Source organism: Rissa tridactyla, chromosome 3, assembly GCF_028500815.1.
Source record: "Rissa tridactyla isolate bRisTri1 chromosome 3, bRisTri1.patW.cur.20221130, whole genome shotgun sequence".
In the NCBI taxonomy this organism is placed as follows: Eukaryota; Metazoa; Chordata; class Aves; order Charadriiformes; family Laridae; genus Rissa; species Rissa tridactyla.
This window is the reverse complement of record NC_071468.1, coordinates 34,609,384-34,624,210: the sequence shown is the minus strand read 5'-3', so window position 1 is coordinate 34,624,210 and position 14,827 is coordinate 34,609,384. Positions and strand designations below refer to the sequence as shown.

The window sequence follows — 14,827 nt, the reverse complement described above, 5'->3', positions numbered from 1 at the left end:
GCGGCTTCCGGAAGGGGCGGGGCGAAGCGCGGCCGGCCGAAGGGGCCGACGGGATGGCGGAAGACTCCCCTCCGGGTTTCACTGCGCTCTTCCCCGCCGGCTCCTCCAGCGCATGCGCAGCCTCTATCCTGCGCTCGGAGTTCGATTAGACGGGCTGATGGGCGCTGTGCTGCTGCTCGCCTCGTGAGAGCGCTGGTACCGCCGCCGCCGCAGCGATTGCTCCCGCCTGTCGCGGCGGGCGGGCGCCATGGCGGCGAGTGGGGGCCTGGCCTGGTGCCTCCGCCGGGTCGGGGCCAGCGGCGACTGGCTCCTGCTGGAGGCCGGCACACAGGTGAGGGCGCCGGGCCGGGACCCCCACGGGCTCCGGCCTCTCGCAGGGGGCCGCCGGGGGCGTTACCGGTGCCGGTCTGCTGGCCGGAGCCCCGTGGCGGCCCGTGCAGGGGCCCCGCGCTCCTCAAAGTGCTTCCCGTGAGGAAGAAGCGCCGTCCCGGTTAACGAGAGGCGGGGAGGAACCGGCCGGTCGTCCCGGTGCACGGCCCGCCTCCCGCGAAGGGCGGCTCGGCGGGGCGCCGCGGCGGGCAGGGGAGGGGGAGAGCGGGCGTGAGGGTCCGACGTGCCGAGGTCGTGGCCGCTCACCGTTTTTAACGCGTTCTCGTATTTACGCAGGAGCTGTTGCTGTGGGGGGTGGTGGTGGGGAATCCTCAGCCTAGTTATCAGGGCGATGCTTTGGCGAGGGTAACAGCGCATAAAGCATTTTGGGTTTCGTGGCTTAAGTTACTCAGGTATAAACGCGGTCGTGTTTTAAATCTGCTTCAGTTGTGTTTCGGTATGGTACAAGAATAACCTTTTTTCAGCGATCGTGTTTTTCAACTGAAAAGCCCAAATAGGCCCTTGTACCCTCTCCCATACCCCCAGCGGCCACACGCCCCTGCGGAGGTGGGGGTGCTGTCAGGGGGTCGCCGTCCCAGCGGTCGCTATCGGGCATTTGGGGGTGGCGGGTCCGTGCTGTGCCTGATTCCTTTGTGCTGACGCATTGCAAGCGGCACCCCGCTCATCTTTCAGTGACAGGCAGCCCTTCGAGCAAATCTGTAGTTCCGTTACTCTCCCATCACGGATCTGAGGCCAGGAGGTGTGCAGGCGTGCTAGGTGAAGGGCTGGAGTTAATATGTCTGCTAATTGTGCAGCCGGGGCTCTGCTAATGGTGCAGAGAATCTTGTTCAAGGTGTTACGACTCCGATTGTCTGCACAGCGCTACAGCCTCTGTCACAGGTAACAGGGCGACTGACGGCATCCCCGCTGCCGCAGGCTTGCCAGGCCACAGTCTGGCATGTCAGCAGGGACTGCTTTCACTGGGGATTTAAGTGTCCACGCCAGACTGCACTGCTGAGGTGTGGGGATGTGCCGGGGTCTGCCAGGGCTCTGTGGGCAGCAGCTGCCTCCAGCAGGAAAGTGGTCTCGTCTTGGCCCCCCACCCCAGTTTGCGCAGTGAAGTTGATCGAGGGAAACTTTTGTGGCTGGCTCTACTTGGTATTGCTTGTACTAGTGCGTGAGGCCACGCAGGTGTGTGTGACCAGGCACTAATGACGGTTCACGTGGGTCAGGCATTCCTATTGCAACTGCAGGGACAAGCGTGAAGCCGAGTTTATAGCTGAATCTGCCTGTCCTTCTTACATGTGCAATCCATGTTGATAGAACACTAATGCATATGAAGCATTTAAGAGGTAGGGACCAAACATGGTTAACTTTGCTTTCATGATCTTAGTTTGCTTCCTTGCATTTAGTTGACATGGAAGTCTGAGTTCTTGCTTTAAACTCAAGGTGAGACCTGCTCAGGTGATGTGTAGCCAACAAACTTTTCTTGACTGCAGCATCTTACCATCTCGTAGGAATTGGAAGGTGTGATGCAAATGAGTTGGGATTGCAGGGGAAAGGAAGGACATCCTTCATCTAAGGCATAAAAAACAGTGCCCTTTTATAATATTCTTCATCTGATTTAACTGTGGGCTTCTGCTAAAAGGTGTTTGTCCTGCTTTTTTTGGCTGCGTGTTCCTGCTGTATTACATCGGATCCATGCAGTTGTCTAATGACATGATGAACTGACTGAAAACTTGCACAGATGAATAAGAAAAGTGTGTATGATCATCAGATCTTGCAAAGGAGGCAGTGGAGGGAGGGAGAGCAGAGCTGTGCTTTAAATGGGAGTCTGCAATTAGATCAAATTTAATAAGATACTGTGAAACGGTACAATTAAATTATGTCCCTTCTTCCAGAAGATGCTATTAGAGTCTAATCAGATTATTTAGATCACTTTCACTACAGGTTATGAACTGCATGTAGCTTAGTTTCTGTGCTGTAAGACTGATGGTGTGATTTACAAGAGTGTTGTGCGTTTAGGGCACGGTTACATGTGCGTTTTTTGATGGCAGTTTTCTGGTCTATTTTTTCCTGCATCTTTCCTGTTTGCAGACAGTGGAACAGATGCAACTAGTGAAAGAAGAGAGTGAGAAGTAATCCTGAGACCCAAACCCAATTGTACTGGTTTGCAGAAATGGTATTTAGTTAAGTAATGACTAAGGTGGGACATGGGTGGATTGAGAGTGGTTTTGTGCAGCTTTACACCTGAGGAAGATTTCCATAAAGCCAAGGCTGTAACCTGCCTTAGAGCAATCAAATTTTCCTCAACGGGAGAGGAAGAGAATAATTCAAACTTTGTAGGTTTCCATTTTCTGTCTACTCTTGAATTTAAGCGCAAAAAAAAATTTGTATTATCCTGAATTCTTTGGAAATAGCTATAAGATGCTAATCTAGATAGATTCCTGCTGTAGTTAAATTGAAATGACATAAACTGAATTTACCATGTCATTGCTGATTGTGGTAACTAAACTACTTTGTTTTTAGGTAACTATAGGCCGAGGATTAGATCTCACGTACCAGCTGGTGTCAAAAACCTGTCCCTTGATGATCTCTCGTAAGCATTGTGTTTTCCAGCAAAATGCAGAAGGGCAGTGGACTGTCAAGGATAACAAGGTACAGAGACTGATTAAAGACTTAGTGCTCTGAGATTCACTGAAGAGAGTGCCCTGTTTGGACTCAAACAATGTATAGGCTATGATACAGTATGGAATAAATGTGATAGAATGTCCATGGGAATGTGTCTTGCCTGTTGTGCCCTTCCAGCAGGAAGCTTCAGTCTGCTGCAATTGGGATGAAACTGTATTGCTTTCTCTATGTAGATTTGTGTCTCGGTTTAGCATTTTTCAGACAACTGTAGTCTCACCAAGGGCACTTTGCAGCTTGTGAACGTGTTTTGTGTTGCTTTCTTAAATAAAAAAATTCCTGTGAGTTTTGGCAGTATTCAAAAGGATAACGTACTGCTAATGAAAGGATAAACTGATACTCCTTATTGCTTTAATTATAATCAACTACAAAAAGAATCTGCTGTTAGAAAAAACATGCTTTGCATTATGTTCAAACAAGTTTCTTCTGAAAGTCTTCCTCAGCTGATTAGAATAAAGTGGTGACATCAGAGTCCTCAGCTAGGTTTCACTTTGACTTCAGAAACATGGGGTTTTTTTATATCATGATCTCTCCACTTTCTTATTCGGGCTGAAAACTGTCAAATCAGTAACTTGCTTTAAAACAGCACTGGTAGAACAAAAAATGTTCAACATGTCATGCAGATTTGATGGATGTTTGGGTCAACAGCAGATTACTCAGAAAGGAATGGAGTGGCTACTATTAAAATTACACTGCTCTTAAACTCTGTTGCAGAATTTAAACTTGAAAAACTTAGGGTTTTTGCATGATTGGAAACATCTATGGTAGATTAGCTACTAACACTTCCTCTGTGTTATCACTGCTACCATTTTCTGAAGTTGTTTTATTGAATTGCTTTGAGATATATCAGTTGTTAATGATTCTGCAGTTCATCTTGATCAGTTTTGCTGTTTTTCTAAATGATATCTTGAGCTAGTGCCTAATTTAAAACCTCTTTTTCTGCTTTGAACATTATCTCTAGAAGAACATTTTACTTCTTGTTTATATTCTTGTATTTATGGATTACTGTCTCTTTTTCTTTAAGCAGTATAAGCTCTGCTTCATTTTCTTTTCTAGTTTCTTCTTGGATTTCAGGTGACATTAATTGTCAAGAATAATTACTACAATATTGTATGTTCTTGACAATGATCTATTGCAGTCTCTTTTCTTTCTGTTGGTTAGTTCTTATTTACTCAGAAGCTTTTGGGCAGTTTTTTTCCCTTTAGAGTTCATTCTTTTCCTTCTGCACAAGTATATATATTAATGTTCTTAGTGATTGTACACAAAATCTGTAATGCAGGAATAATGCACAGTAAATAATATAATGCAGTAACTAATAAATGGGACACTAAGCCAATAAATTGGACACTGCAAGGTTTATTTAAAGAGGTGGCTTGTTCTGATTGCAACACTGAAGAGGTTGGATATGTTTACAGTTGCCAGAAATAACTTGCAGAGGATTCTGTAACTCCATATTAAATTTTGCTGATTCTCTGTTCATTTGCAGAGTCTAAATGGAGTCTGGCTTAACAAACAGCGCCTGGATCCCTCAAAAACGTATCCTATCACTGAAGGAGATCGTATTCAATTGGGAGTGCCTTTGGAAAACAAAGAGACTGCTGAATATGAGTATGAAGTAATTAAAGAGGAATGGGAGAAAATCAGACCCTTTTTAGCCCGAAGGAATGACCTGGGAAAAGCTAGGAGTTCAAGAACTAAACGTAAATTTAGTTTGGAGGAATCGGAGACATCTGGATCAGAAGGCCCTTCAAACTCCAAATCCAAAAGAGACAGAGTGTCCTGTGGCAATGAACCTTTGGGTGAATCATGGGGAAGGGTAGAAGAAGCCAAACACTTAACAGGGAAGAGGGACGTCAAGCTGCCTTCTCCTGGACCAAGCGAGGAGGATAGTGGTCCAGTGGGTAGTAGCCCTGTGCACTCTGAGAGAGCTCTGTCTGTCACCCATAAGGAGCCAAAAGGCTCTGGTCTTGCACAGTCATGGACTGGCTTGGAAATGTTGAGGAAAACTCTAGTAGACATAATGAAGTTAAAGGTCAAAGTGCAGGAGAAGCAGACAGCAGTACTGAACGTGAAGCAGAAGCGCAGGAAGTGTGCTCAGAGGGAGATCCTGGCAATGGAGCAGGAGCTGCGGGAGCTGCAGGACCAGCTATGCATGGAACAAGAGCATCAGCAGCAGCAGGTGGAAGAGCTGGAGAGGACATTCTCTAAAGAGCAGCAGAACCTTGAGGTATAACGGTGGTAAACTTTTTGGCCTGTGTCTTTTCACTTTTATGAAATGCCTAATATAAGACGTAGATCCAAAATAAGATCTTGAACCATACAGTGACACAAATAATGTTTGTGTGAATTACTCCTGTTAAAACTGTCATGGAAGTATTTCACTTCCAGGCATGTGTACCAAAAGAAAGTGCAGAGACAGAAGGGATTGGGCTGCATGTGGAATTAGGAAAAAGGCAGAAAATAAGGTTTTTTTAATTTTTTACAAACAGGTTCATTATAGCAAGATAGTAAATCATTTCAGTGAGTAAAAAAAGCACGTTTTAAATTAAAAAAAACAACCCAAGGTCTCTGCCTGACCTCCCGTGGTTACAGAGAGGCCAAGTTGAAAAGTATTCACCGTAAGTGTGAATTTCTCTCTAGTATATGGCTGAATTAATGCCCAGTTTGCATGGCAAATCCATTCCCTTTCCAAGCAAGTGAATTATTGTATGCCTTAATCCCTGGAGGCAGACCTTCCTTTTTTTTTTTTTTTATACTTTCAAGAAACATTTTCTTGCAATCTGTAAGTGTCTTCAAGCAGTATGTTGACAAGTAGCTTTTTTAGATAACAAACTAAAGCCTTTCAATTTTAAGTTTGCTCAAAATCTGGTTTAAAGGAAGTAAGAATTTATCTTGAGGTGAGTTTCATAATTTATCAGTTACTCCCTTTAAAGTGTGCTGCTAAAGGCAAGATACCTGTATCAGAAGTAGAGAGAGTCTGGAGTTGTGTGCGTAGGCACACCGGGAAGTTCAGCTGGAGCTGTGGGTATGTCTGGCCTCTTCGAATGTGCTTAAAGAGCAGGTTTTTCTCATGTTTAAGTTGTTGCTGACCTCTTGCTGCTATGAACATGCTGGTGCCATCACAGCTAGAATAGCTTGTCGGTGTTCCAGGTATGTAACTGGAAATGATATATGCATTTTAACTCTTCATAGTAAATGATGGCTCTAATTTCTGATGTACACATAGAGTGGGACATCCCAGGGTTTCCTGAAAAACAGTGTTGTTTCTTTAAGCATATCCTTGAAAGAGAGTGTGCAAAGTGGTAAATTTCTGTCCCTTGCTTTCTTAATTTTTTTTATCTTTCTCTGAGTGTTTTCTTCCAGCAAAAAGGCGTTGTTTTGTTGTTTTTTTTCCCTTAGGGAGTAAAGTGGCAACACAGGGAAGAGAATCTGAAGGAGCAACTGGCCCAAGTCCTGCAAGAGGCAAGTAGTTATGAGTCTAGATTTGGCCTAACTGTGTATCTTGGATATTTAAGTCTTTGTTAGTGCTGTGACCTCTTGATAGAAGAATAGGACTTTGCCTCAGGTGCAGATTGGGTGATTTTCATCTACAGACCAAATTTCTGTCAGAAAGTGGCATACCTCTCATTGTGGGAGTTGCTATTTGCCAGAAATATTGTGAGAATATGCATTCAGATTGAAAGCATTAAGTAGTGATTTTTATTTGCATTTGGTCCTTGGGCTGGTGGGCTTTTTTGTGAGGTCTGTCTGCTAGGTATCTGTTTTGGGGGAGTTGTTTTGGTGATTTTAACCAGATGAAAAAAAAAATTGGTTACAAACACTCTTGGTTGGGAATGTTTTTGAAAGAGATTGCCACACGCTTAGGTTTCCTAAGCTTTTTCCAAAAGGCCTTTGCTTTTGTAAAGCTAATCTGAAAACAGCTTCATGTAACCCTGCATACAGTAGCAGGATTTTATGATCCTTATGTGTCAAATACCCCTTGAGACTCAAATGTCTCAGATGCACTCAAAATGGTGACTGTAAAACCTAACTGAAATGAAAGAGTAACCTGGGAGAGGGAATGAGAAGTGCCTTGACACTGGGAAGGTTATAAATAACTGGTACTACATTCCAATGTTAAGGCTAAAATGCCTTAACACTCCAATTTATGTAGACGTGTGTTGCTTTTCTAGGAGCAGAGTAGGAGAAATGAGTATGCTGAACCTCATGATTATGGCCACGTATATTTAATAGGATAGCTGATAATGGCACTCTTATAATTTCTGGGATGGTATTGTTACAGCATCATGCTTTGATGGAAGAACTGAGCCGTAGTAAAAAAGATTTTGAGGAGATAATTCGAGCCAAGAATAAAGAACTGGAAGAAACCAAGGTAAGGTATAACTGAATTCTTAATTTTATTCGTAAGTTAAACACCATATGCTGCAGCAGAGGAAATGGTTTATTTATCGTTTGTCTTGACTGTACTTTGCCTCCTATACTGAAAAACTCCTGCATTTTGAGGTGGCAGCTGACTCTATTTTCCAGGATTGCGGGTAGGTACACCTTGCCCTCTTCATGAAGTAGTATTGAAGAGTCATTACTAGATCTTTCTCGGTCATAAAGAAAGCCCAGGGCACCTGATCTGTATGTTGTGCAGGAGAAGTGGGCCCATTCCACCCTTCCCTTAAAAGGAAATAAATAAAAAGAGGAGTGTGTTTGAAAAGTGAGGGGCTTCATTTTCAGTTAGAGTGCACTCAGGTAAAACTGCAGTGTTCCAACAGTCCTGCAAGGGAGTGTAGGACTGAAACAACATGGAATTTGAATAATGAATGAGATAAGCCGCATTTCTTCCTGCCCTTGGCACAAGGTGATGAGTGGAAAAATAATTAAGGAGATCCTTTCCCGTGTCTTACTCTTGGAAATTAGCACATTATCTACCTCTGGGTGTTTGCTTTTGTTTTGTTTTGTTTTTTTTAATGTCATCTTTGCAACTCTGTTGCTGTTACAAGTATAGCTTGAATTGGAAGAATTTCTCTGTTATTTTTAGAAGATAGAGGAGGTACCTAGGAGCCTAATCCAACTCCAAACAGCAACAAAAAAATATTGTCCAGTTAAATGCAAATAAATGTTATGATTCCTTTTTTTAAGTATTTGAGGTATTTTGTCTGTTGGGTGTTTCGCTCTTTACATCAAAGGACTGTTTGGTTCACTTAAGCCAAAGTCCTGCCAGGAAGAGGTCGAAAGAGATTCTGAAAAGATTGATCCAGCTGGTAGTTTCTTTAGGCTGAAGGCAATTTTGGTAACGGCTGCTGTTCTTGCTTGTAAGTTCCCTACAGTGGTCAGGAATATTCTCAATAGTGCCGTGACTACAAAGAGGAGAGAGGTTGCAAATCTGGGTATATCATAGACAAAGACTTGACATGTGGAAACTGGCAGTTGTATGATTTTCTACTTGTACTATCTTCCCCTGCACATGCGCTTCCTTCCAATATTATATTGAGTAAAATCTTGTTCTTTGTTGATATATGACCATGTGTACTTTGCCACTAGGAGGAGAAGGAAAAGGTGAGAGCCCAAAAAGAAGAGGTGTTGAATCAGATGAATGACGTGTTGGAGAATGAGTTGCAGTGCACAATCTGTTCTGAGCACTTTATTGAGGTATGTTTAAGCCGGTATGGGTTTGCCAGTAAAGAAGAGACTTGAGAAGCTTTCGCTAGTTGTATTAAAGTAATAGTCAAGCTTATTTCTTTCCTTTGCTAGTTTAGCAGTTGCAGCAGACCCACAGTGAGTCCCGGGTAAGGGTTTGTCCAGAAATTCATTCTGTCTGCCCTAACTCTTCTTCTGGGCAGCAAATTCAACTTTAGTGTTCCTACCTGCATAGAGATGAGTGCTTAATCCAAAGAAGCATATAGGCTTGCAGCAGTTTTGGGTGGTTTTGCTGCTGACAGCCTGCTTGGGGAAGAACAATTTTATAGTGGATCTTGCTTTAAGTTGACTAGGGTTGGAATCCTTCAGGTTTAGATATAGGAAGAGGATGGTAAAGGGAGGGGAGGTGCGGTGTTCACTCAAGTCCTGAACTGTTTATATTGTTCAGATAAACTCTTTTTTGAGAAAGAGAAAGTGGCCTGCTTTCATTTGAATCTGTAAGTAGTAGGCAGGCGACACCTGAAATGTAGACATTATTTCTGTTTGTGTTTTGCTATAACTTCAGTTTCATTACAGTCATTTCTACTACTTGGTGTGTTAACCTTGTTATAATGACTTAAGAGCTAGCTGAAGCTTTATTTTCTGGTTTCTCAGTGATTTAAGATGCTATTCTGTAGTATCTTGAGTTTTTCCATAATTCAGTCCTTTTCACATTGGAGAAATTTATAATAAAATTAGTTCTTTGTGTTTCTGACTTGCTATGATCTACACTGAATCCATTAACCAACTTGTAAAATGTGTCTGCACTCTGGCATGGGAGAGTTATTTTACGTGTAACCCCTAAAAAGACTGAAGATGGGGGCTTTGGGCTTCCTCCTCTTCCCTTAAAGGAAGTGTTTATCTACTGTTTTTCTGACTTAATGCTTGTGTGAGCGTGCACTGATACGTATTCTTCCCTCAAATTCCACAGGCAGTCACTCTGAACTGTGCGCACAGCTTCTGTTCCTACTGCATCAATGAGTGGACGAAACGTAAAGTGGAGTGCCCTATCTGCAGGCAGGAGATCAAATCAAAGACACGCTCTCTGGTGCTGGATAACTGCATTGACAGGATGGTAGAAAAACTGGATGTGGCAATGAAAGAGCATCGCCTGACCCTTATCAGAGAGCGGAAAGGTGAGAGGTGGGTGGATGTGGCATGATGAGTACAATCTCTCATTCCATCTATTTTGTACAACTTTCTTTGGCACCTATATACCAAGGAGATGCTCAGGGAACGCAGCAGAAACACTAGAAAATTGATTTTTTAAGGTATTTTGTGTAACTAGCTTTACTGCACATTAAAAAAAATAATAAAATTAATAAAAAGTTTGGAAAAATAAGTCAGTGTGAACTGCGCAGTCGAGCGGGACAACTTAACCGTACTAAAGGTTATGCTGTTTCAGACAAGATCACTAAATAAAAGCAAAACTATAGAGAATGGGCCTTGAAAAATTTACCAGGCACCTTTTGATTCAGCTGTTGACTACATCATTGCAAAAACTCAGCAGAGCAGCGCCTGATGAGAAACTCTGAACTCTCTTCTGTGTGCTCAACTCGTATAGGAAATCTCTGAAGGGAATGTCAGTGTGTCATCTAAGAGTGTGGCTGAGCTGGTAGTTGCTTTGCCATGTTAATTTTTATGGAATTGGCCACTGTGACTTAAATGCATAATCTCTTGCCTGGTTGTAGCTAAAAGACTGTGCATTATGGTGACAGCTTTAAGTAAAACTCCAGTATGGAGTATTCCTGTTCTGCTTCCCTTTTCCAAATTTGTTTCTAGAGCACTTGACACTGGTATCTAGGTGCCGAAATATAGAAATCTCTTCCTGCTGCCCCTTAACAAATTTCTGTTGCTGTGTTCCCTTAAGTAATTGGCTTGTTTTCCCCTTGTAGAGGTGAATGCATGATCCTTCATTTTGCAATGTGTCAAGGCTTTTACCTAATGAAAGGTGTTTTTGAAACATTTCAGGTTCTCCATGGTGACATAGAATGACATCGCTAAGCAGTGTTAGTTCAAATCTGAAATTGTCGCTTATTTAACCAACTCAGTCTGATGCCCTCAGGAAATGTTACATTGCTCAGAGGCTGCCCAACTCGGCTTTGTGAGTTGCTGTCACCTCTGCAGAACTGACGCCGCTCTTGTGTAATATGCACGTCTGCAGAGCAGGCCGTAGCACGATTGAAGTGTCTCATCAGGTAGCTAATGGTGACGGGATGAAGTGATGCCTTTGTTGGAGCCCCCTTCATTTCTGTTTGGTAAACCAGTGGTCTTTGTGCTTGTTTGAACAAAAAGGAAAAAAGCTCATAGCCTATCTTTGCATGTGATAGGTGCTCTAGTTATTTAAAATGATTATTAGTTAGTAGGAAATCACTTAGCTTCACCATGACATGCTTCAGGAGGAAGGATGAATCGTTTATGGGTGGTCTTTTTATTCAATGATGGAAACATGTTGATTGAGATGAAGATAACCATGTGTCTAGTTAAACAAGAATTCCTAAGAAGAAATCAACTGAAAGAGAAATAATGATCCAAGAGGCCCTTGGGAAGTTCAGTCAGAGCTTCCCAAGAAGCCTTTCCAAGAGCTTTAGTATAACAGGCACCAATAGGACAGGCTTTCACTCTTAAATGTGCGGAGGTTTTGATGGGACCGTAAGTGTCCTGAACAACCATTGTTTGAGGGCTCCTTACCACATTTTGTTTCCCTCTTTCTTACCTGGCAAGGCACTGTGACAGTTAGCCACTTCCATTGCCAGTTGTGTGCCACTGAAGGGATGGAGAATGTCTCCTTCTCGTCTTTGCTATCTTAGCAGGAAAAGGCATATAGGAAACTTAAGAAAACAAACCAAAAAAAGCCCTTTGGTCTTTTAATGCTGAAAATTGACAGGAAAAAGGCCTATGCCATACAGCTTGACCAGACCTATTGCAAACTGACGGTGAGAGGCTATAAGTTTCAAAGAGAACTAGTAATTTAGCAGCATTTGTAGGTACAGTGGTCACTGCTAACTTTTTGTATCTGTGTATTTTGAATGCAGAGAAACAGAATGCGGTGGTGAAACCAGCCATGGACAATGATGGCAGCGTCATTTCTTCCGTCTCCTCCATCTTTTCAGTGAGCAGTTGTGACAGTGAGGACTCTGAGGAGGATTCTTACTATAATGAAAGCTACTACATCATCTAAAAACTGTTACTGCAGACTTGTTTGCCTATGTGCTGCCCAGAACCAACCTAATGGTGTTTGGTTGACTACTGCTGGATGAGTGGACTGGACGTCTGAAAGGAGAGATTCTATGAAGAGGCTGGAGCTGAGAACTAGCAGCATTTGGAAAAAAGACCTTTATTTTTTAAATGAATGTACAGAAGCTTGATCTCTAAAACAAAACTGGGATTGCGAGAGAACAAACCGCCATTTTGCTAGATGGCTGACCTACAAAACTTAGGCTTCCATGATTGCTTGTGACCTATTCAGTGTAATTTAATAGTTTGTACGCATCACTGCCCTTTCCTTAGTGAATGACATGTTTAAATGCTTCCCTTATTTCAGGCAGCAGAGGGAATGGCCCAAGCTATTTGAGAACTTGGCCATCCCTGCCAGCAGGCAGGAGAGGTGTATCAGGAAGAAGTGCCAACATGGGTTTTCTTCTTGAATTTCATATGGCAGCTAGAGTCATCTCAGGCCTCTGGCAGTAAAGGAAACAAAGGGTGGGTTATGGACCCTGTCAGCTTAAGTACATTGTAATCTGAGCTGCTGGCCATCTGTTTGTTCTTGTGATGTTACTCATTTTCAGTTAGATAGGGATGGAGAAGATGAAATCTTCCAAAATTCCTTAGCTAGTGCACTTTTCATGTAGTATGTTTGGTTTGTTCCCTCTTCAGGTTTTTGCATAAAGAGGTTTAGAATTTGAAAGCAGCACATCCAGAAGGTACTAGCAATGACTTCAGAAACACGTATAGTTCTTGTCAGCAGCAGAGAAATATCCTGTTGGCAGGGGAGAAAAGCAGCATCTGTAGGCAACCACAAGATACAGAAGGAAGCATTTAGTTTTATTGTTTACAAAACGTTGCTGTTGAGCCGTGGGTTGTACTACCCTCACAGCAAATCACTCATCCCTAAGAGACTGAGCGAGTCTTGCCTCATCCTATCATGACTTTGTCTATGAAGTTCCATGTTCAGTAGCATATGCTTTTGACTTAGCTGTTACATGGAAAGGACTGTTTTACACTGTGAGAAGAGGATGGGGGAAGCTCTTCTCACCTGTAATATTTCTTTGGCTATTTGTATGTACCTTCTTGTTTCTATGTTTATTTTGTTTAAGAAGAAAAATATAAATCCATTTCTGCATTAGTCTTCCTTGATACAACTGAGGTGTATATCTTTCTCCTAGTTTTCTTTGATTTTTTTTTTTTTTTTTTTTTAGAAAACACAGACTGTCTCATTATAATGATTTTGCTTCAGGTTTTAATTGCTGTAAGCAGTGTGACTATTTTAAAGTTCTTTGAAAGACTTGTGTATTCAGGAATTGATAAAAGATAACCCAACTCTTCAGGCCTGTGGCTACCCTAACAGTAATTTAGTAGGTACAATCATACCTCTTATCTTCTTCCACTAAAGAAAGATCCCATTAAAAGGGTGCATGAATGATGATGCTGTCCTAAGGAAGCAGTGCATTTCTGACAGATTTGATTGGTAGGACTTAAACAGGGGAGGTAGGTCTGATCTGTGGGCCAGGAAACTTTCTTAAAATCTTAGTGTAAGGTTTCTTTTGTGAAGGAGGCTCAACTCAAACATCTTGAGTTTTCCTCTATCCCTTTTAATGTTCATTTTCCATATGTGCTCTTAAAAGTTTCTTTTGCGAATATAGGCTCTAGGATGTCTGAGAGAAGAGTGTTCCTCAAAATGCTTGTGAAATAGGCTGATGTTTGGAACAGGCATTCCTGATGAAGAGGAGTAGGAGGAAAATACTCTGGTTACCTAGGACTGCAAATTCTTCTACTCTGTATCTCTTCCATGTTGCTGTGCTTTTTTCGCTCCTTTCGTTTTGCTAAATATATTTATTTTGTTATGTTGGTGTTTATGCATACTGCAGAGAAGGACAATGCTTCTCCTAGTAACAGAGTAGTTCTTTGGTGTGATTTCTGTGTGTGTCCTCTTTTCACTATAATATGAAGACTATAAGCGGTATAACAAACCTTTTCCACTGTTACCAGTAGGTGCATAGTGTGTAAAGGTCGAAGGAGAGAGATTAAGTAATAATACTGTTCACTTGCAAAAGAATTTCACTGACAAAAGCAGAGCTCTCCTCCCAGTTCACCAAGTTCCTGCAGTAAAACTACTATCAGATTCAGAGCTGATGCCTAGACATACAGAAGTGTCAGGTGAACTATTGAGCTTCTGGAAAAGATATCCATATTTCTAATACTAATTCTAATTCTCCTTTGGTCTGAGGTCTGGATCCTTTCTTCGACTCGATTGTCCATCTGAATGTCCCCTTGGAGATGTCACGTAGTGTGATAATCAGGGTAATATATTGCTTATCAAAATCAGCAGGAATAGCTGGGAGGGAGTGCTAATGGATCGCGGAACGGGACCATCACAGGAACGGTGCGCTGCTTAACTCCTGCAGATCTATGGATTCCAAGATAGTTTGACAATCCTTTTCTCTTGCATGTGTAGTCTACCACATTAGCGTATGGTGAGCCTTAGCAACAACTGTCAGCTAACTTTGCAGAACATGTAACAGGCAATTTAATAATCCAGCTGTGTCATCCCCTCAGTATAAGTGTTTTTTTTTTTTTTTTTTCAAAGATAAGCTCTGACTACTCAATGTTTTGCTTCCTGCTCATAGCCCTTCCGTGCCACCGTTCCCTTTTGCCATAACTTCACATATTTAGATGCATACCTTACAGGGACTAGATAAATCCTAAACTACACCTCTCAAATAGTATACTGCTGTCCCTTGGTGCTACCATATTTGTTTTGTTTTTTAAGATTTAAGCATTTATGCCTGTGTATTGAGCTGTATGCCTCTTAATGTGATTTACAAGACAGCTCAATTAGTGTTTGAAACCCTCACGACAAATAATCTGTAGACACGTATTAGGC

General features: G+C 42.3%; 1 protein-coding gene across 10 annotated transcripts; it reads left to right on the top strand.

Moving 5' to 3' along the window:
• Window positions 1–149: 149 nt before the first annotated feature.
• On the top strand, window positions 150–13,787 carry RNF8 (ring finger protein 8). Of its 10 annotated transcripts, none has more exons than XR_008465810.1 (9): window positions 150–331; window positions 2,899–3,027; window positions 4,544–5,284; window positions 6,457–6,519; window positions 7,340–7,429; window positions 8,590–8,697; window positions 9,656–9,867; window positions 10,696–10,982; window positions 11,760–11,894. XR_008465810.1 is itself a non-coding variant. In XM_054197457.1 (9 exons), the coding sequence occupies exons 1-8, from the start codon at window positions 248–250 to the stop codon at window positions 10,712–10,714; spliced, it is 1,446 nt and encodes a 481-aa protein (XP_054053432.1). In that variant the 5' UTR covers window positions 150–247; the 3' UTR covers window positions 10,715–10,733; window positions 11,760–11,889. The 10 variants fall into 10 exon arrangements, 7 of the variants coding, with proteins under 7 accessions (XP_054053432.1, XP_054053434.1, XP_054053431.1 ...); XR_008465811.1 differs by having other exon boundaries at window positions 10,696–10,922; window positions 11,760–11,887; XM_054197457.1 differs by having other exon boundaries at window positions 10,696–10,733; window positions 11,760–11,889.
• The last annotated feature ends 1,040 nt before the right edge of the window (window positions 13,788–14,827 follow it).